Source organism: Arachis hypogaea, chromosome 4 (assembly GCF_003086295.3).
Source record: "Arachis hypogaea cultivar Tifrunner chromosome 4, arahy.Tifrunner.gnm2.J5K5, whole genome shotgun sequence".
NCBI classification, from domain to species: domain Eukaryota; kingdom Viridiplantae; phylum Streptophyta; class Magnoliopsida; order Fabales; family Fabaceae; genus Arachis; species Arachis hypogaea.
In genome coordinates this window covers 86,972,191-86,993,796 of record NC_092039.1, presented here as the reverse complement: position 1 = coordinate 86,993,796, position 21,606 = coordinate 86,972,191, and the positions used below count along the sequence as shown (strand labels likewise).

The window sequence follows — 21,606 nt, the reverse complement described above, 5'->3', positions numbered from 1 at the left end:
CTTCAAAGGGGAATACTTCCTTCATTGGACCAGGAACTTAACAATGGAAAAGCCCACATTGCCAACCCAATTTAGGACCTCCAAATGAGTTTTAGGAGTAGTATAAATAGAGTAGAATTTTGTACTTGGAGGACTTCTTCCACTTCTTAGAGACTTTTACTTTATACTTTTACATTTCACTCCAGTACTTGAACTTTTACAACATTCTTCACTTTTGGGAGGATACCCGAAAGCTATTTTGTTTTTCTTTCAACATTTAACTTTCAGTTTTTAAGAACTTCTTCTTCATTCTTCATTTCTTGACTACTTAATTTTAATGTCTACTTTTGCAATTATTGTTGAATTTAGAGCTATGATTCACTAAACCCCACTTTCATTAGGGGGAGGAGCTCTGTTTATTTGAATGGGTTGACAACTAATATTTTCCTTCTCAATTCAAGTGGTTCATCCAAGAGGGAACTCTTGTTCTTCACAGATTCAATTACATTCGAGAGAAGGATTGAATCTACATGAATTGTGTGGTGAACTTGAGAAAGAATCCATATAATTCAGTTTTGAGTTCTCCTTTCACAATTTCTTTGATCAATACACTTTGGGTTGGTATGTGAGATGTAACCTCCCTTAGTTGAGTTCCTGGAAGTTGTGTGGCTTTGGATTAGAAATTTGAACTTCACCACTTCTCATGACTAATTAGATCACGAGAGTGGCAATTGATTATGTTGAGAGAAATTGAGTTGCCAAGAGATTGGAATTCAATTATCCACAATCCGCCATGGATCTATACCCATGATTGAGAAGGAGATGAGCAAAGTCAATTCATGACAATTTACATCTCTGATCCCTAATGATCCTTCCATCATCAATTCTCATCTCTTTTGCTCACTACAACATTTTGGGTCTATGGCCACAGTTTTTTTGGTCACGGTAAAAAACCGTGACCATAGACCCTCTATGGTCACGGTTTTTTGGGGTGACCAAAAAAAAAAGCTATGGTCACGGTTATTTTAGAAAGGGTGACCATAGAGTACCTATGGTCACGGTTTTTTAAAAAAGGGTGGCCTAAAAGGGTCTATAGTCACGGTTTTGAGGGGTGACCTAAAGGGGTCTATGGTCACGGTTTTTTACAGTGACCAAAAAGGATCTATGGTCACGGTTTTTCAAAAAAGAGTGACCTAAAAGGGTCTATAGTCACGGTTTTGGGGGGTGGCCTAAAGGGGTCTATGGTCACGGTTTTAGGGGGTGGCCTAAAAGAGTCTATGGTCACAGTTTTGAGGGTGACCTAAAGGGGTCTATAGTCACGGTTTTTTACAGTGACCAAAAAGGGGCTATGGTCACGGTTTTTCAAAAAAGGGTGACCTAAAAGGGTCTATGGTCACGGTTTTGGGGGGTGACCTAAAGGGGTCTATGGTCACGGTTTTAGGGGTGACCTAAAAGGGTCTATGGTCATGGTTTGGGGGGTGGCCTAAAGGGGTCTATTGTCACGGTTTTTGAGGGTGGCCTAAAAGGATCTATGGTCACGGTTTTAGGGGTGACCTAAAGGGGTCTATAGTCACGGTTTTTTACAGTGACAAAAAAGAGGCTATGGTCACGGTTTTTCAAAAAAGGTGACCTAAAAGCGTCTATGGTCACGGTTTTGGGGGGTGACCTAAAGAGGTCTATAGTCACGATTTTGGGGGTGGCCTAAAAGGGTCTATGGTCACGGTTTTGGGGGTGACCTAAAGGTGTCTATGGTCACGGTTTTTTATAGTGACCAAAAAGGGTCTATGGTCACGATTTTTCGGAAGGGTGACCTAAAGAGTCTATGGTCACAGTTTTTTACAGTGACCAAAAGTGTCTATGGTAATAATTTTAATCATTTGAGTTTAAATTAATTAAGATTTTTATGTGTTTTTTATAATTTTAAATATTTTATCTTTTAAAATTTTTAATAATTAAAAACTAATAATAATTTTATATGATTTATTTTAAATATTAAAATTTTAAATTTAATTTTATAAATAAAAAATTAAGTTGAATATTATTAATTTTAAATTAAAAAAGTTTAAAACTTAATAACATAAAAAATTATTTAATAACTTAATAATGGAAGTGTTATATAATTAAATTTAAGAAATTTTTATTATGAATAAATTATGGTTTATTTATTAAATTGAGTTCTTAGAGTTAGAGATTAATTTATTAGGAATGATTAAATGAATTTTTGTAAATATTTTAGATTTAAGTCAATTAATATTTATGTACAACTTTTATTTTAATTAGTTGTTTTATATAAATTAAAATTAAAATTATGATAAAAAAAATAAAAATCATATAATTTAATTTAGGTAATTAATATTTTAAATTTAATCGTATTTTATAAAATATAATTAGTATATTTATTTTATAATTTAAATTAAAAATAATTATTTAAACTCAATAATATCTTGATAAATAAAATTTTATCTGTTCTAAAAATAATTCATATAATATTATATTTAAATTCTAGATTGTTATTCTATCATAAATATTTTATAAAATTATTATATTACTTATATATATATTTAACTTTAACTCTAAAATTCCTAAAAAAAAAACCCTAATTCCCCAATCCACATAAATCAAAACACAACGCACGCACACGTTCAAAAAAGGATGGAAACGAGAAACAGGGGGGAGCTCGAGGGGGAAGAAGAAGGGAAGGAGAGGGAGAAGAGCGTGCCGGCGTCGCGCCCAGCTCATCGCCGTGGAGCTGTCACCGCTCTCATCACGGGCCGTCGCTCGTTGTCGCTGCTGGGTTATTCGTCACCGCTACTGCAGACAAGAAAAGAAAGAGAGAAAGCCAGCGCGAGAGAAGAGGAGGAGGGCCGCTGTCTCGCGCCGTCACTGTCACGCCTTGTTGTCGCAGCTATGGAGACCGCCACCGTTGTTGGAATCGCTAACTGAGGAGAAAGGGAGAGCGACGCTGAGAGAGATTGACGGAAGCCAGTGAAGCGTGTGAGAGAAGGGGAGCCGATTTCCGTCACCGCCACCGCACCCAGTCGCCACCGGTGGAGCTCGCTGTCCCTGGAGGTGAATCGGTGTCGCGTCCTTGCTGCCAGGGCCACCAGCGCTACTGCTACTCCTCAAATTCGGCCTCCTTTCCTTTGGGGGTTTCTGCCGCAAATTCCACCCCCAACATCACCATCCTTCTTGTATTCATCATTTCTTTGCTTCATCCAATATTTTCGGTAATCCGCATGTTATTTCTGTTATACTTCCCAATGTTGTTTAAATCATTTGAAAGTTCTAATTTTGCTACTTTATTCAGTTGTATGTATTGGTGTTGTTTGATTGGTTGTGTGTCCCTTTGATGATCTTGCTTGGTGTATTGTAGTATTTTCTGTTTCTTGATTCTCAATGAAAAATGAAAGCTTGACAATTTCCTTTCTCAATTAGCTGTTAAGGTCTAGTTTGATATGATAAACATAGTTGAATCTGTTTTTACTCTTTGTTGAGTTGTGTTGAGTTGAGTTCAGCTTAATTATGTTATGCTTGGTTGCCAATGATTACGTAGCTGGTTTCAAGTCTGGATAATTAAGGAGGATTTTAGATGAGATTGGAGGAGGATAAGTTATCAGAGAGAAAGTAGCAATAGCACATGTTGAAGAAAAATATGTTGTTCAGATGGTTTTATGTATTTTCTTGGAGTAGAAACAAAATGATAAATTTCCCTCCAGAAAATGTTAATTTTTTGTTACACATATTTCAAAACTGATGCAAGTGTTTTATTTTTTGTTTCTTAATACAGGTATTATGGACATATCTTTGTTAAATGTGCTCTCCAATGGCATATCCTCATTTTTGCATCCATCATTTTCAGAATTGACCAAAAAAAAGTTGTATCAAATTTAACATGTATGGATTTCAGAATGTGTTTTATTAATTCATTGTACTAAAGTTGAACATAAAGATATATCTGTAAAAAGGCAGAAACCACAGAACACCAAAAGGCTGCCTTCATACTATATATCTTATAGTTTTGTGTTTAACCAATTACGCTCAGGCTAGAGAAGTATAAATATCAAATTTGTTTGTATAGGTGCTTGAGGATGACCCTAGATATTGGCAAGTGATGTCATCTGCACTCTCAGTTGGTTGGCTTGATATTGTGGTTAGTAAAAAGCTAATGTATTTCTTTCATTTTCTTCTTCACATATATTGTTTCCTTGTAAATAAATACTGCATGTTGAAGTTGGCTTTTGTGTACAGGTGAAAATGCTGCGGTTGCATGGATCTTATCAACTAGATCAGCTTAGTAATCATGAGATTGGCATCAAATCATGAACATAATATTATATATGATTACTTGTATTGGTTGTATATAGGGATGTGTCTTTTAGATATATGCATAGAGATTGAAAATCATTATTTTGTTTGTGTACTTTTTTATCCTATCCTTTTTATATTATGGATCTGTTAGCCTTGTAATATCTTAATAATGTTTCTTCTTTTACAACCCCCCAATAAATAAAAATCCTGGAATTGTTTTATATGAAGCTGATGCTGTTGCTACTATATCACATATTTATTACTGTATCTGATTTTCTGCCATCATCTGATTACTCAGTTAGAGAATGGGCTTGTGGAGGCAGTTGCTGTTCTTATTTCCAAAATGCTCCGCCTATGTCATGAATCTACCAATGGAAAATTAGGTGAACTCTTTAAATCCAAGCCTGACTTCATCAAGGTATATTCCAATGCTGCTATAGAGAACTACTTTTATGTTTGCTTTTAGACACATTTATTCTTGTGATCTTTGTAATTCCATTTTAGGACTTGTAGATATATGCTTGAACATGATAGTTATGGATGCCACACAATGTGTTCCTTACCTAGAATGTCAACATGAAACACTTACTTAGTTATTAAGTTTTAAAAAATAAAGCTATAGTAGGATGACACAAATTCTCACATTTAAATTCCAATAGAAAATTTTTTTTGTTGAATTTGTATCTCAATGGGAGCTATAACTAGGTAGGCTTTTATCATTCACTTTCTAGCTTCGACCTTTTTCTTTGGAATGAGGGTTAGAAATGGCTTGCTAAGCAACAATGGGTTTGTAGGGAAAAAAACTTGGGTTTAGTTCACAGTTAATGCATTGTCATAATTAGTTGCCACCGAAGAGATTTCATTAATTTGTTAAATACTTCCTCCATTAAGATTTTGTGGTTATTTGTAAGGAACTAAGGATTTCATATTATATTCATGAGCAAAAATTATTTTAGGTAATTTTATTTGTTGAATTGGAAACTCATGTATGTTTTTGTTCCAATGTGAATCAATTCTTTTCTCCTTGTTAAGTGCATGTAAGGATTCAACTTATCATTTTGACCGGTATATCATGCCATTAATTATGTGACTCTTTTCAGCCTTATGTATGGAGTTGAAGATCCATCAATTGCAGGGATGGTTTTAGATAGTCCATTCTCTGATTTGGTTGATTTGATGATGAAACTTGTAGATACATATAAAGTTCGTCTTCCAAAGTTCACTATGAGTATATATAGTTGTTTTTATACTTATAACTAATGCTGAATCAAAATTTGGTAACAGTTTTACTATTGTTAAGCTGATTTTGTTTGATTTTTAATGTTATAGGTAAAGTTTGCAATCCAATACATGCGAAGAGGAATTCTAAAGCTTTTGGGTTGCACTGAAGAAAATCTAGAAGAAGGGAAAGGGTGCTGCCTAATTGTTCTATTCTCATACTTGGATTTTGGATGAGATGGAATGAGTCTTATAATGACTTTAGTTATCTACATGTAATATTTTGATGTCTTGTGTACTTTTTGAAACGAGATTTTACGTGTTATTGCATGAAATCGATATTTACACTATTTTTATTTGTGTTGTTTGGACTAAACATATCTAGATTATAATAAAATTTTTATGATTTAGATTTCTTGAATTTCTTATTTTTAGATTTATTTGGTGATTATGATCATTTTGGGATGTGATTATGTTTTAAAAAAAATTAAATCGTATAAAACAAAACAGGCTATGGTCACGGTGAAAACCGTGACCATAGATAACGTTATAGTCACGGTTTTAAAGAGGGGTGACCATAGAGGCTATGGTCACGATGAAAACCGTGACCATAGACAAGGCTATGGTCACGGTTTTAAGGAGGGGTGACCATAGAGGCTATGGCCACGGTGAAAAACCGTGACCATAGATAGGGCTATGGTCACGGTTTTAAGGAGGGGGTGACCATAGAGTCTATGGCCACGGTGAAAAACCGTGACCATAGATAAGACTATGGTCACGGTTTAAGGAGGGGTGACCATAGAGCTATGGCCATGGTGAAAACCGTGACCATAGATAAGGCTATGGTCACGGTTTTAAAGAAGGGTGACCATAGAAGCTATGGTCACGGTGAAAACCGTGACCATAGATAAGGCTATGGTCACGGTTTTCAAGAGGGGTGACCATAGAGGCTATGGTCACGGTGAAAACCGTGACCATAGATAAGGCTATGGTCACGGTTTTTACACGTGACCATAGATTAATCTATGGTCACGATAAAAAAACGTGGCCTAAAGTGTCAGATTTTGAAAATTGAAACCGTGACCATAAAAACCGTGACCATAGATAAAAAAACCGTGACCATAGACCTATGGCCACGAGAGAATAGACCACGGTAAAAAACCGTGACCATAGGTCCAAAACCGTGACCATAGATCTATGGTCACCCTTTTTCCTAGCTATGGTCACGGTTTTTTACCGTGACCATAGACCTTTTTTTTTGTAGTGGCTCTTTAGTTATTTTTAATACCCACTACCCAATTCCCTTCTACATTCTTGCAATTTATCATTCGGTCATTTACATTTTGTTTTCTACTCCCTGCAATTTACTCTTCTGCTCTTTACAATTCTGCAACATTTACTTTCTTGCAAGTTATGTTCAATGTCATTTAAGTTTCTTGCATTTTAAGTTTCAGTTATTTACTTTCATTTTCCTTCTTTATTCTAGTTCTTTAAATTCCCTGTCATTTAACTTTCCGCAATTACATTCAAAAATCAAATCTCATGAATTCAAAACCATGTTTGCTTGACTAAATATACTATTTAACTAAAGTTGCTTAATCTACCAATCTCCGTGGGATCGACCTCACTCTTAGTGAGTTTTATTACTTGATACGACCCGGTATACTTACCGGTTGTACGTGAATTCTAAATTTTCACGTATCACTCTTGGCAAGTAATTGAGAGCTAAGGTTACCTATCCCAGCCATTGACCATAAACATATGATGATTATGAAGAGTTAATCCAACTTAGTCAACCCTACATCGAGGATAAGTCAAATAGGCATAGTTGATTCGAATCCCTAAGTCCTAGTCAACACTATTAATGGGTCACTTAGAGTCAAGGAAAACCAAATCAACTAACTACTCTAATATATAAAACAAGAATGGACATCAATGACTCAAGGATCACCAAAGTCATCAATTCCAAGCCAAGAGTGGAGAAAAACTAAGTGAAGACTAAACTAAGCATTTTATCAAACACTTGGTGTGCATGAAAATAAAATAATATCTAATTGCATTAAAAATAAAATCTAACTACCAAAAGTGAGAAAATTATAACAACTAAAGAAAGTATTAAATGAACATAAAACATAAATTGTATTAGTTGAAAATTAAAATAACAAGAGTGTGCATAAACATAAAAGGTAACTAAAATGAGAAATAAATAAGATAAACAAAGGAAATTAAGACAATAGAATAAGGAAAGGTAGAAGAGACTAGATGAAAACAAAATTACAAAGAAATTAAACTAAAAACCCTAAGTTCTAGAGAGAAGGGGGAGCTTCTCTCTCTAGAAAAATGAACTACATGACTAAAATCTAACCCTAATTGCTCCTCTCTTTCACATGGAAAGAGGGTCCCTTTTATATAGCAAGAATCAGCTTCAGAAAGTCCCAAAATTGGGCTCTGGAGGCCCAGAAATTGCCCCCGGAGATTTTCATTAATGAGGTCACACGTTGGTACCTGTGCGTACACACAGGTGTGTACGTACGCACACATGCTAATTTTTCTCCTGTGCGTGGGCACAGGTGCTGATTTTGACCTTTGTGCGTGGGCACAAAAGGTGTATGTTGGCACAGGCTGAAATGCTTCTCTCATTTGGTTTCTTCATATTTTCTCCCTTTTTGCATGCTTTCTTCCACTTCTACCAAACCATTCTTGCCTCCAAAACCTAAAATCACTCAATAAATATATCACGGCATTGAATCGAATAAAAGTGGGATTAAATTGCTTAATTTAAGCACAAAAACACATGTTTTCATATTTAGGTTCAATTTAGAGATCAAACACAAAAGTATGCTATTTTGGTGAATAAGTGTGAGTTTACGTGATGAAATCCATTCAAATCAAGTCAAAATATCTCATCAAATATGGACTCATCAATGAGCCACGGGTGAGTTCCATCAACCAATTTCGTGGGTTAAGGTAAGGAACCCTCTAACCCTTGTGGTTTATCAAATTTTATGAACCCTAGGTTAATGTATATATGTGAAATTGGTTAGTGTATTTAGTGATTTTGGTGCACAATAGGAAGATTCAATTTGCTTGTGGAACTTTGGTGTGGAGGTTTAAGCTTGTGGGCCTTGGTGAAGAGAATTCAAGTTTGGGTGTGAACCGCCGTCATTAAGGTACGGTTTAAGTTTCATTTAAGTACCGTGTGGTGTGATGAGAATTCCTAAGCTAGATGCCCCTAAGATTATGTTTGGATTGTGTAAATGGTTGGTACTAATATGTATAGTTGATATGTAATGTAAATTAATGATTTGGTTGAGAATTGTGGGAATTTGTATGTATTATGTGTTGAGAATTTGATGAATTGGATAATGAATATTGGTTTGTGGAATATGCATTTAAATTGTCAATTTGGGCCAGAGGCCGTGAATTTTGGGCCAGAGGCAGGAAAGAGGTAAGGAAGGTAAGTAATGTGTGTATTGTATGATGTCATATGCGATTGAATGGATAGTGAATATTGAGTGTGTGAATGAATATGAGGAATGTGGAATAATAAGAAATTAGGAATTTAGGAGTGGAAGGTGACGAAATTGAATTGAATTATGTAGATGAGGTAGATTTGGTTTTGGTTGAGTGTAATTATGTGAATGTAGTTGGGTTGTGCATTTGGATGAGTGGAAATGAATTTGGCTTGTGAACATTGGAAAAATTGGTGATTTCTGTTTTTGGGTAAAAACTAATTTTTGACCAACTTCGGCAGCCCGTAACTCGAACCTCGGAGTTAGGAATTCTTCAAAATTGAATTTTTATGAAAGTTTGTTTAACGATCTTTCCAACAGTTCAGAAATGGTTGAAAAAGAAATTTTGTAGAAAAAGTTATGTGCGGTGGAAGTTTGAGGTTTGAAAATGAAATTCTGCAGCTTTTTCAGACTTAGTAAATTTTTTAAGAAAACGTACTCCAACGCGCACGCATGGCCGACACACACGCGTTACTCACGATTTTTACCCTCCCACGCGTGTGCCTGGCCGACGTGTACGCATCGCTGTATTGATGCAAGTGCCCAGTAGAAAATCCAGAGAGTTGCGCTGTTATTTTGCTGGTTTTGTGCGAGGAGCACAAAACGCACCCACGCGTACGTGTGACTGACGCGCATGCGTCACGCTACCTTTCTATCCCATGCATGCGCATGGACGACGCTCACGTGTCACTTCCTTTTTCCGCTTTCCACGCGTGCGCGTGGGCGACGCGCACGCGTGATCCCATTTTCAGTAAAAGTTTATTTTTGAGTCTTTAAAGTCGAATTTTAGACTTCTAAGCCTCCATTTTCATCCTTTATGTCCTAAATTTTTATAGTATGCCTAGTAATGAAAAGAAGTTAGGAAATGTGGTAACTTGTGGATGAAGTAGAGAGACAGTTAATTATGAGACATGATTTATGATGATTGTTTGAGTTGCTAAGGATGATGGTGGGAGTGTTGTGTATGCCATGAGCCGAAGGGCTGTGTTTGTTAGTGAATTATAGCTGGTTGTGTATTATGTTGTGAGCCGGATGGCTGTGTTAAATATTAATTTATGGTAGAGTATGTATATGCATATGATTGAGTGAGATAGAGGTGCCGAGTAAGAGGCGGTGGAAATGACCACTCGCTCTGGGTATATGATTAAGAAGTGTAGAGATATTGAGAATGCATGGAAAATGAATTAATGAATTAATGATTATGAAGGAAATTAGAATAATAATGAAAATGAACTTGAATTCGATTGTGATATGCCTCCGGGTAAGACGCAATGGTGTCATCCACTTGCTCCGGGTAAGAAGCAAGGACACCGGGTAAGATGCAGTGGTGTTGTCCACTTGCTCCGGGTATGAATTGTGAATGAATTGATGTATAAAAATGAATTGTAAAGATAATGAAAATGTGTTTCTGAAAGTGACTCCGGGTAAGGGTCAATAAGCGGAGTAAGATGCAGTGGTGTTATCCACTTGCTTCGGAAGAGTTCGAGGCTTCTGGTAAGATGCAAGGGCTGTGTTCTGTCGCCACGTGCTCCTGGTCGAGAACTATAACACCGCCTGGGTAAGAGACAATGGTGAGGTTGTTCCCTGTTCCGGGTACGCGGGTAAAATGCAAGGATTGCGGCGTTGTCCCACTTGCTTCGTGTTTAGTGTTCCGTCCACGGTTAGCTACCAGGACTTGTCGGGTTGGCTTTATAACCGAGAGATGAGACTCATCAACCATAAGGCAGGCATACATCATTTGCATATGTTTGACTTATTTGGGTTTGCCTATTTGTTTTGGATTGCTAAATTGTACAAACATGCTATGTTACCTAATTATTTGCTACTTGTTCTACTTGTACCTTATTATGTATTACTTGTTTGTATTGCTTGTGTTTGTACAACTGAGAGGTCCCTCATGCTGGTGTCGGTTGACGCTGAGGGCTGTTCTTGTTGAAATGGAATAATGATATAATTAATTTAAAATTGATGATTATTGAATGAGATAATTTGAGTTCCTTGGGTAGACGCAGTGAAGTGAGGTCACTTGCTCCAAGTAGAAAATAAGATAATTTGAGCTCCCTGGGTAGACGCAGTGGAGTGATTTCACTTGCTCCAGGTGAGGATATGAAGTATTGATATAGAATTGCTGAGGTAGAATAACTGGTGATGGTTTGGCTTATGATTCTGATTATGATTTGTTGGAGAGTTAGAAAGTGGGGAAGCATGAGGAAGAGGAATTAGATTTAGCATTCCCTTATGATAGTTGCTTATTTATGGATTAGCGAGAATATAGGATGAATATTGGGTGAAAGAAAGTTTAGGATGCTTAGTGAGTTTTTATTAGAATGCATTGTATTTATTTGACACTTTTACCGTACTAAGAACCCATGGGTCGGGGGTTCTCATTCAGTATATATCTCTTATGTTATATATCTATATACTTTCCTTCTCTTATTCTCCTTAATGCCTTTTTCTGTATATCTCTTTCGACTTCACGCTTTATCCTTTAGTTGTCGATACGTGAGTATACGACTTTGCGATTTTATTTATACTCTTTTCAGGCTTCTCGATTAATACTCCTTTCAATTATACTTATAATTATGTATTAAAAATCCCCCTTAAGAGTCATACCACTTTATTATCATTGACTTATGACTCAAGCATAAGGATTTGAATATTAGGATGGTACAATAGGGCACTCTTCTTCTAAGACCGGCTTGTGATAAGCCCATATATTTTTCCTCCTTGGGATGCTCAATAGAGAGGCAATGTCTGGGTTAGCTACCGAATGTGTCAGATCTGGCAGTTTAACTGACACGTGAGCTCATGGCCAATAGAACAGACATGTATCATGTGCATTTGTTTGCTATTATTTGAGTGTTCATATTTGTTTTGGTTTGTCTAATTGTATATTTCTGTTTAATTGTTAATTATAATACTTACCATACATGCTTTCTAATTGAATTTGTTTTGTATTGATTATTATTTGTGATTGATATTATTGAACTAAATACTGAACTGAGCAACTGAATATTGGGAGTAAAGGTGACGACGTATTAAGAACGAATTAAGGTTAGAGGTAATTGATAGAGTTGAGACTTTAGCAAATTGACCATGTTGGGATTAGTAAAGACCCTAGGCTTGAACTTTTGTAAAGTTGGAGATTAGGATTGCCTAGTGGGTTCATGTTTTTTTATATAGTCTTTATTTGGAACTATTACCCTACAAGGAACCTTCAGGTTCTTACCCTACAAGAAATCTTCAGGTTCTTACCCTAAAGGTTGTTGATTTTGTTAATCTTTTTTTCATAAGCTCTTAGTTATATTATTATTCTTCAAGTATTATGTATCTTTCTTTTAGATATCGTAATACCTTATCACATTTGATTTACAACTATAGCGTAAAGTTTTGTGTGATAAGATGTTACAGTGTTTGTGTATATAGTTTTAGATTTTTTTTCAATACATAAAAATAGTTTTAATTAAATTAAATATATTTGTACTTAAAATTTTTTATTTTGTATGTTTTCGTCTCCGCAAAATTTATTTGAGTCTGTTACTGATCCCAAAATTTGTACCTTTTAACTTTTAGATGTTGATATAATTTATTAATCAAAATATTAAAATTAATACTAATTTATTTTTTTTATTATGTAGTATTTAATTAGTAGTACTAATGGAATAATTTTATTTATAAGAGAGAGGAAAGTAATTTTGTAACATGTGAGAGATTATGTGAAAAAAAGGAAAAAATATAATGTAAAAGAGATCAAATATGTGAGGGCAAATAATTTCACAACTCATCCAATTTTCTTTATAATAGATATATGTTTTAGGTTTTCATATAATTTATTAAATTAAAATATTAAAACTATTATTAATATAATTTTTTAATTTTTAGTAATTAGAAATTATTGGAATAAATTAATTAGTGAGTGAAAGCAGAGTAATTTGGTAAGTGAGACTGAATAATTTTTACAATTCGCATAATTTTCCTTACAATAGGAAATATAACATAATATAGGTAACAATAATACTTTTTACTTACAATAAATAATACTAAATATATTATTATTATTATTATTATTATTATTATTATTATTATTATTATTATTATTATTATTATTATTATTATTATTATGCAATAAAATTTATTATTGTTGTTGTTGTTTTTTGTGGAGTAGAGGATTGATAATGTATGTCACGTTTCTTTTAAGCATGCTATTAACTCACATAATTCATTTTAGGTTTCTATTTCGTATGATTAATTTACCAAATAAATATGGTCTCTCAACAATTCTCTAAATTTAATTTCGTATTCTAATAAGCCAAAATTACAAATCATTAAAATTGTGTAATGATTCGATCACAATACAAAAATAGAATATTTGAACATGGTGCTTCAAGTACATTCTTTTACGTTTTTCAGGAAAAAACCTTTTAATTAAATAAAAAAAATTATATACATATTAAAAATTAACTATTATATATTTTTATATAAATATATGTATCTTTAACTCATTTTTTATATATATTTTATATCAATAACTAATTTTTAACTATTTTTTTATATTCATGTGGGATTACAATATAAACAAAGTGCACAGCTAAGTGTTAGTCTAGGAGGCGCGCGGTGACTTTCTCTCAAAAAATTTCAATCAAAACTAATATTTTTATTTATAAATCTTTTAAAATTACGTCGATTCCGATATTAATATTATAGATTATGATATAAAAAATTTATAGCATTAAATTATTTTTACAAAATGGTCATAAGGAAGGAAAGTCTCCATCGACTATGAAGACCAAGATTTTTAATAAAAATAAAATTAAATAATACGTATTTTAGATATTATTTTCATATGAAAGAGTTTAATTTTTTATTAATAATTAATTTTAACATTTGTTATCTAAAATTTAAAAGAATTTAATGTGTATATTTTTATATTTGATTAGTATTAAGTTTGTTACACAAATAGAAATAATTAAATTTTATATTTACTATTTAAAATAGTATTTTTTTCTATATATATAAAAATATAATTAGATATTAACATAAAAAAATTATATTGATAGTTATAAAATTAACTCAAATTTTTTTTAAATAATTGAATCTTGATTCTAACTTTTAATTATAATATTAGTATTTTCTTTAAATTATATGTAATAAATATTTGAAGAAAAAAAAATAAAAATATATACTAAAAAGATAAACAATAAAAATTAAAAAAAATTAAAAAATATGGATATAATCATATTTTTTATTTAATTTATATTATGTGTTAATTTTATTTTTTGTAAAATAAAAAGATAGAAAAAAATAGAAAATAAAAAATAGAATTTGTTAATTTTAAAAATTAAAAAAATATTTTAATTATAATAAAAAATTCTCTAAATTTAATTTCATATTCTAATAAGCAAAAATTATAAATCATTAAAATGGTGTAAGATTCGATCACAATACAAAAATAGAATATTCTTTTTTTGGTGACTTCAAAAATAGAATATTTGAACATGGTGCTTCAAGTACATTTTTTTACGTTTTTCAAAAAAGAAAAACCTTTTAAAAAAATATTATATACATATTAAAAATTAACTATCATATAATTTTATATAAATATTCTTAATTCATTTATATATATATATATATTATTTTAATATATTTTATACTAGTAACTAATTTTTAACTTTTTTTTATATTCACGTAGGATTATAATATAAACAAAGTACACAGCTACGTGCATAGTTGTAAAAACTGAACCAGTAATCAAATCGCTCAGATTACTGGTTTATTGGTTTATTGGTTCAACCAATAAATTATTAGTTGAATCGGTAAAACTAGTCTTATATAAATAAAAAATATAAAATAGACAACTAATATAAAGATAGATATAAAATTTGTTAGTACTATTACACTAATATCTTAATTTGATATAATAAGAATAACAATCTATAATATCAGTAAATTTCAATACTAGTATCAAATAAAATAACTTTAATCATAACATTAATATTGAAATAGATAAAGTAAATTAATAAATTTTTAGTAAAATTTATATTTCTATTAATAATAGTACATAATTAAAAATATAATTAATTCAAAAGATAGAGAATATAAAATTAAAATTAAATTATATATTTATAAAATTATTTAATTCAAGAGTTACTATATAATTAGTCTTTGTCGTTTAAAATCTTAATAATAACAGTGGTAGAGTGGCAATAAGAAAGCAGCATAACTAATAGGTCGAACCGGTTGGACCATTTTCTATCGATCTTCTCTTATTTATATCGATTCTTATCTTTATACGGTTTAAAAGGCGAACCGAATCGATTTATGATCCGATTCACTAATTTTTTGGTCGAACTGGCTGATCCGATTCGATTTTTACAATTATGGCTACGTGTTAACCAAGGAGGCGGTGGCCCCCACTCCCAAAATTTTAATTTATTTTGAGAATTTAGTTATCTTTTTATGGTTAAGGTCCTCTTGTCAAAATTTATATTCCATTGATAAATATATGGAATACTAATTGAAGATAAAGGTTTAGAAATTAGTTACTAAAAAGAAATAATAAATAAATAAAATGCTTAAATGCTTCTCTTTTTAGATTTGTATAGACTAAATTTTAATTTGAATAAGACTCTTTTTATTTTTAAAATAAAAATAAAATTAGTTTATAGGTAAAAACTATTTTAAGCACAAATTTCTATTTTATATTTTTTTAATTCATCATATATTCAATGTATACTTTACAAAATATTATGGAACAAATACAAATTTTTTAACACATTTTTTAAAAAATTTAAAATAATTTAACTCCTCAACCATATATTTTAACAATTTTTCTTCAACTGTAATTGATACTACGATTTTTTTTTTGGCCCTTAAAAATATGGCCTGGCACGGTAGCTAAGCTCCACCCAACATATTAAAAGAAGCACTCAAACACATGCACTAAAACTGAACCCAACAAACAAATAAAGGTTGCATTATTTACTTCAGGTTACAGTGTTTAATGTGTTAGTTAATAAAATAGTAGTAAAACTAAAAACATTACGGTGAGTGAACTGGTACGAATAGAGGACACAGAAGAGACACACACATCACAGGCGCCACAACACAACACACGCTTCAATATAAAAAACAAAACGGTGCGTATCAAGTGTTCTTATATAATGGATAGACAGACACCACCCCCTTTCAACGGTGTTGTTATCTTCTGTGACTGTGATTCAAAGTAAACGCCGTTTCTTCACACAAAAGAAAGAGAGAGAAAGAGAAGGAATGCTCTGTAACGGTTGCAGGCAGCAGTGGCAGCAGCTTATTACTATCAGACAGCCATAACAACACATACAATAATAAAGCTGTGTTTAATTTTTCTTTTCCCTCTCATTAAATTCTCTACGCTTCTGTTAATCATTCATTTCGCTCGGTTCAACCGTGCACGTGACACACGATGATGATACCGATCATAGTACATGAGAAGAAAAATATATAAGTGTGTTTGTGTGCATGACCATGTAATATATAATGACGATAATGATGATTGTTACTATTATTGGTCACAAACTCTGTATTGAGTGAGTGTTTATTTTTCTTCAAACTTTCTGGGGGGCTTAGAGCTGAATCAGTAAGTCAAAAGATGTTGAATCGTCGTGGTGGTGAAGAAGATGAGTTATATGAACAACTATGGGAAGCATGTGCAGGACCCCATGTGGATGTTCCTCGTTCTGGTCAAAGAGTGTTCTATTTTCCACAGGGACATATGGAGCAAGTTAGTTTATCTTTTTTCTTTCTTTAAATAATTGTTTTGGGGTGTCTGAAATTGTTGGTATTGGATGCTTAGTTATGGTGGACTTTCTTCGTTTTCCTTTTTTGTTTACTTTGTGTAATTTGCGGCTATAGTTAGAAGAATCAACAAATCAGGAACTAAATCAGAGGATTCCAGTGTTCAAACTTCCCACTAAGATCCTTTGTCGTGTCGTCAACGTCCATTTGCTGGTACTTTTTCTACTTCATCCTTTTTTATCTTTTTTTTTTAATATTTGTTGTCTTCGTTTTTAGGGGTAGGGGAAGGGGGAGGGGGGGTGGGGGGAGAAGAAATGAAATTCCTGAGAAAAATGGTAAAACGATAATTTGTTCTCTTGTTTCGCTATTTCCTGAAAGGGGAAAAAAATTAAGCTTAGATTATGTTCAGTTTTGTAGTATGATGTTTCTCATAGTTAATTTTCCTTTTCCTTTAAATGCATGGTTGCTGAGAAAATGCTCAAATGATTATCTGGACTCTGGATTTACTATTTTGAGTTTGATTTAAGTTATTTATTAATTATGAAATGATTACACTGAATTTTGATTTTTTTACTAGGCTGAACAAGAAACGGATGAGGTTTATGCACAGATTACTTTGGTGCCAGAATCTAATGTAAGGATGTAGCTGCCCCAATTTAATTCTCAATCTTTTTTCATGGTCAACCTTTGTTCCTTTTCTCCCATGTTTAGATTTCTAATGGAACAAATGTCTTAGCAAGCTGAGCCGACGAGCCCTGATTTGTGCCCCGCCGAGCTTCCAAGGCCACAAAATCACTCCTTTTGCAAGGTCTTAACTGCCTCCGATACCAGCACTCATGGCGGTTTCTCGGTTCTCAGAAAGCATGCCACCGAATGCCTTCCAGCTTTGGTAAATTCAATGTTCTTGGTTTCCAATGCAAAATTGCCTTGATGATGTTTGATAGAAGTCCTAAATAAATCTTAAAGTGTGTTTGGATTTCTTTCAGGACATGTCTCAGCCAACCCCAACTCAGGAACTGGTCGCCAAGGATCTTCATGGTTACGAATGGCGCTTTAAGCATATATTTAGAGGTAAAGGACACAATGAATTTTCTTTTGAGCTCTCTGGTTTTTTGTTCTCTGCTTCTAATTGGCTTAATGTTTCTCTAACCAGGTCAGCCACGCAGGCACTTGATCACAACTGGATGGAGTACTTTTGTAGCTTCGAAGAGATTAGTCGCCGGAGACACCTTTGTGTTTCTGAGGTATAAATTTCATGTCTTCTTCATATGATTTCAAAATGGAAAAGTCTAGGGGGTAGCAACTTTATTAAATTCTGGCCAGCATGTAACCAGCAAAGAAAAGTGAACCATTGGATAAAATCTCACACTAATATCACACCATTAAATCATCATTGATGACTATTTGATAGCTACAAATCACAAAAGTTGCTGGCCCCTAGCACTCATCTTTGAAAATTTATCTCCTCTACAATACAAGGCTTAATCTAAATAGGTTTCATGTATAGAGGACACAACGGAGAGTTACGTGTTGGACTGAGGCGTAATACTCCTCAGCCGAGCAGCATGCCTTCATCTGTGATTTCCAGTCAGAGCATGCATCTTGGAGTACTCGCAACTGCATCTCATGCTGTTGCAACTCAAACTCTTTTTGTTGTATATTACAAGCCAAGGTAGACATCATATTAGTTGCAAAAAATGATCAAGAAAACTGTTGTGTTATTTCTGTTAGGTAAATTTAGTTGATGATTGTTGACAAGAGCTTTTTTCTTGCATAGGAGGTGCCAGTTCATTGTTGGCTTGAACAAGTATTTAGAGGCTATGAACCACAAGTTTGCTGTTGCTATGAGATTCAAGATGAGGTTCGAGGGTGAAGATACCCCTGAAAATGAGAGAAGGTACTAAATTTTCAGCTGTGCCTTGTAGTGGACCTTCTCATTATTTCTTCTGATGATACATATTTGATCAGATTTTCTGGGACAATAGTTGGAGTAGAGGATATTTCTCCTTATTGGGTAAATTCGAATTGGAGATCGCTTAAGGTATTGTTATTCTTTACTATTCAATTTTGTTAACGTTATTAGTGGTTCCAATGGTATTTATTCATTATTTTTCGACTATTCCCAGGTTCTATGGGATGAACCTGCATCTGTTCCAAGACCTGATAGGGTCTCACCTTGGGAAATAGAGCCCCTTATGGCTTCTGTTGTTACTTCTTCACTTCAATCTCCTGTTTTAAAGAATAAAAGGCCTCGGCTACCTGGTGAAGTTCATGAACTTGGTAAGTATGTTTTTCTCTCAACTCATTGAAAATTTGAATATTGATTTAGTGTTGTCTTTAAAAGCTAAAGATTTGACAATCATAACAGACACAAGATCGGCTGCTTCGACTTTCTGGGATGCTGCGTTGGCACATTCAGATGTAACGCAACTTAGCGTTATTGCTGAAAGCAATATGAGTGATGGTACCCATGTGTGGAATCACAAGCTGATTGACAACAGTAAAGGAAGCTACAATGCTATGTTGAGGATTCAGACCGAAGCAATTCGGGTTTCTTCTCCCCATTCAAGTGGCCCATCTCAATTATTTCAGGACACAACATTTGATGATGGCAAGAGGTTAAACAACAATGATCATTTGCTTGATCAAGTAGACAAGGAGCACAAAATGGAGACGGCTACGAGCTGTCGATTGTTTGGAATCGAGCTTATTGATCATGCCAAGAACTCTCCTGCTGTAGAGAAGGCATCATCCATAGCGAATGCATCCGGAGTTACCAATGAGGGCTCTGTTAATACCATGTCCCGAACTGATGCAGACCAAAACTCTGATATAGTTAAGACTTCGAACAAAGAGCGAAAGCACGAAGAGCCGCAACAAGTATCCAAAAGAGAAACTCAAAGCAAGCAAATCTGTAGCAGAAGTTGCACTAAGGTGTTTTTGCTTGACACATATTTTCCTTAATTATTACATAATAATGAATTTGCGTTTTGTAGCCATAGTTTCTGAAGTAATGTTTGTATTGTGGAAACCTGCGAGAAGGTTCAAATGCAGGGGGTTGCTGTGGGGCGCGCCATAGACTTGACCATGTTGGAAGGGTATGATCAACTTGTTGAAGAACTGGAGAAGTTGTTTGATATAAAGGGAGAGCTCCAACACAGAAATACGTGGCAAATTGTCTTCACTGATGACGAAGGTGATATGATGCTTGTTGGCGATGATCCATGGCCGTAAGTATCTCGCTATAATGCTAAGGAACCCATTTTTTTTTCAGCCAACATCAGTTAATTTTTTTATATTATTTTATTTATCTTAAGTTCTAAATTTTAAAGTGTAATTCTAAACCCTAAAATTAACTAATAGTGACTGATTAAAAATTGGTTCTCTATATTTTTTCTAATGATAATTCTAAGTTAGAGAAGTATTTGAAATATAATATGTACAAACAAAAGATATAAAAAAAAAAGGAAATAAGGCAAAAAGTGATAGAAGTTGTTTGTGAAGGAAGAAAAAGTGAAGCGAAAAAATGGAATATGAAGATTAGAATGCGTTTAGATATCGTTTTTTCCTCGAGGTGAAATACAAAAATATAAAAACAATTAATAGAGAAATTCATTTGTCTGTAGAGAAAGTCAGACAGAGATTCAAAATAGTAAAATGTATCTATCAGAGACTAAAATTTTTGTATTTTTTGTGCTTCTTGATAATGGATATATGGTTTATAATTTAATGCCTAATTTTTGTCTAATTTATTTTTTAGAATAAAGTTTGAATATTTAATAATTATTTGTTTTTATACTTTTAAAATTAAATATTAATTTTTAATTTTTTTATAGTAAATTAGACAAATATTTTAGGCAATCACATCATCCCATCATGGATATTGTTTTTATGTTCGCGCAGTGAATTCTGCAATATGGTGAGAAGAATCTTCATCTGTTCCAGCCAGGACGTGAAGAAAATGAGCTCTGTGAGGACCAAACTACCCCTCTCTTTAACAGAAGAGGAAACTGTAATAAGCTCAGACACAGCTGGGACCTGAAAAACTTTTTCACATCCTTGTGTCGTTTTTCTTCCTTTTCTTTTTGTTTTTCCGTTTTGGGTTAGTCTTTATTATTGCTATTTTTGTTTATGGTAAAGAGTTGGTCTATTTTTGGCTAGGCAAGTTTCATGATTATTATTATTATTATTATCACTGTCAGCCTATTACTATTAGGCAATAGGTACGAAGCTTGTGGCTAATTGTAGCTCGATTTAGAGACTAGCTCCACGCACTAATTGTGTCCCATAAGACCAAATAGAATGTTTTTAATAAATTAGTTGGTGCACAGGGACACTTTTACTTACGCTTAGAATTCAGAATCATATGTGAGGAGATAGGGTAAATAGACATTTTTGACAATAAAAGATTCAGAGAAAGATAAAATTGACCATAAAAAATTAAAATAAATTATATCCGTATAAAATAAATTTTGTTCGACAAAAATAACTAATTTTTAAATTTTTGTTAATAATTTCGTAAATATTCTATCTTATTTTAAATCGATTCATCCCTTTTTTTTCCTATAATACCATACCTTTTCTGACAAATATCTAAGTTCTGCTACAATGGCTCAAACTCTAACAAATTGTATTTGTTACATCTGAGCGAGGTAGTGTTGTTGCGGCTGTTGTTGGAGTTCAAGCTTGTAGCGAAGTTCACAGGCTTTTTTGGAGGGATATGATAGGTGGCGACAATTGTAGAAGGAGAAAGGGAATGAATTAATTTAGGGTAAATAAGGGATAGTTACAAAATTATAAATAAAAATTTAAAGAT

The 21,606-nt window shown here is 33.2% G+C and overlaps 2 protein-coding genes across 11 annotated transcripts; both read left to right on the top strand.

The window, feature by feature from the left end:
* The first annotated feature begins 2,560 nt into the window (after positions 1-2,560).
* On the top strand, positions 2,561-5,926 carry LOC112796935 (nuclear pore complex protein NUP85). Of its 8 annotated transcripts, none has more exons than XR_003199489.3 (6): positions 2,568-3,206; positions 3,767-3,873; positions 4,058-4,129; positions 4,586-4,705; positions 5,388-5,490; positions 5,617-5,926. XR_003199489.3 is itself a non-coding variant. In XM_072235695.1 (5 exons), exons 3-5 carry the CDS (start codon positions 4,091-4,093, stop codon positions 5,740-5,742), a joined length of 285 nt encoding a protein of 94 aa, XP_072091796.1. In that variant the 5' UTR covers positions 2,568-3,206; positions 3,767-3,873; positions 4,058-4,090; the 3' UTR covers positions 5,743-5,926. The 8 variants fall into 8 exon arrangements, 3 of the variants coding, with proteins under 3 accessions (XP_025695404.1, XP_072091796.1, XP_072091797.1); XR_011881203.1 differs by having other exon boundaries at positions 4,228-4,705; XR_011881204.1 differs by lacking the exon at positions 3,767-3,873 and having other exon boundaries at positions 2,561-3,206; positions 4,228-4,705.
* Positions 5,927-16,171: 10,245 nt separating this feature from the next.
* LOC112796934 (auxin response factor 9) lies at positions 16,172-21,136 on the top strand. 3 transcript variants are annotated; one of them, XM_025839615.3, is made up of 14 exons: positions 16,402-16,500; positions 16,634-16,776; positions 16,908-17,003; positions 17,368-17,424; positions 17,527-17,679; positions 17,777-17,861; positions 17,944-18,034; positions 18,298-18,462; positions 18,568-18,687; positions 18,759-18,831; positions 18,917-19,070; positions 19,159-19,724; positions 19,833-20,020; positions 20,694-21,136. In XM_025839615.3, the coding sequence occupies exons 2-14, from the start codon at positions 16,645-16,647 to the stop codon at positions 20,830-20,832; spliced, it is 2,019 nt and encodes a 672-aa protein (XP_025695400.1). In that variant the 5' UTR covers positions 16,402-16,500; positions 16,634-16,644; the 3' UTR covers positions 20,833-21,136. The 3 variants fall into 3 exon arrangements, with proteins under 3 accessions (XP_025695401.1, XP_025695400.1, XP_025695399.1); XM_025839614.3 differs by having other exon boundaries at positions 16,468-16,522; XM_025839616.3 differs by having other exon boundaries at positions 16,172-16,776; positions 18,571-18,687.
* The last annotated feature ends 470 nt before the right edge of the window (positions 21,137-21,606 follow it).

Excerpts from the sequence above, each read along its gene's own strand:
- LOC112796935 (XM_025839619.2), top strand. The coding sequence starts at position 4,091 with ATGTCATCTGCACTCTCAGTTGGTTGGCTTGATATTGTG. Across the intron at positions 4,130-4,585 it reads TTGGTTGGCTTGATATTGTG|TTAGAGAATGGGCTTGTGGA; the intron begins GTTAGTAAAAAG and ends CTGATTACTCAG. Across the intron at positions 4,706-5,616 it reads CCAAGCCTGACTTCATCAAG|GTAAAGTTTGCAATCCAATA; the intron begins GTATATTCCAAT and ends TTAATGTTATAG.
- LOC112796934 (XM_025839615.3), top strand. The coding sequence starts at position 16,645 with ATGTTGAATCGTCGTGGTGGTGAAGAAGATGAGTTATATGAACAACTA. Across the intron at positions 17,862-17,943 it reads CTTTAAGCATATATTTAGAG|GTCAGCCACGCAGGCACTTG; the intron begins GTAAAGGACACA and ends TTCTCTAACCAG. Across the intron at positions 18,463-18,567 it reads GTTGTATATTACAAGCCAAG|GAGGTGCCAGTTCATTGTTG; the intron begins GTAGACATCATA and ends TTTCTTGCATAG.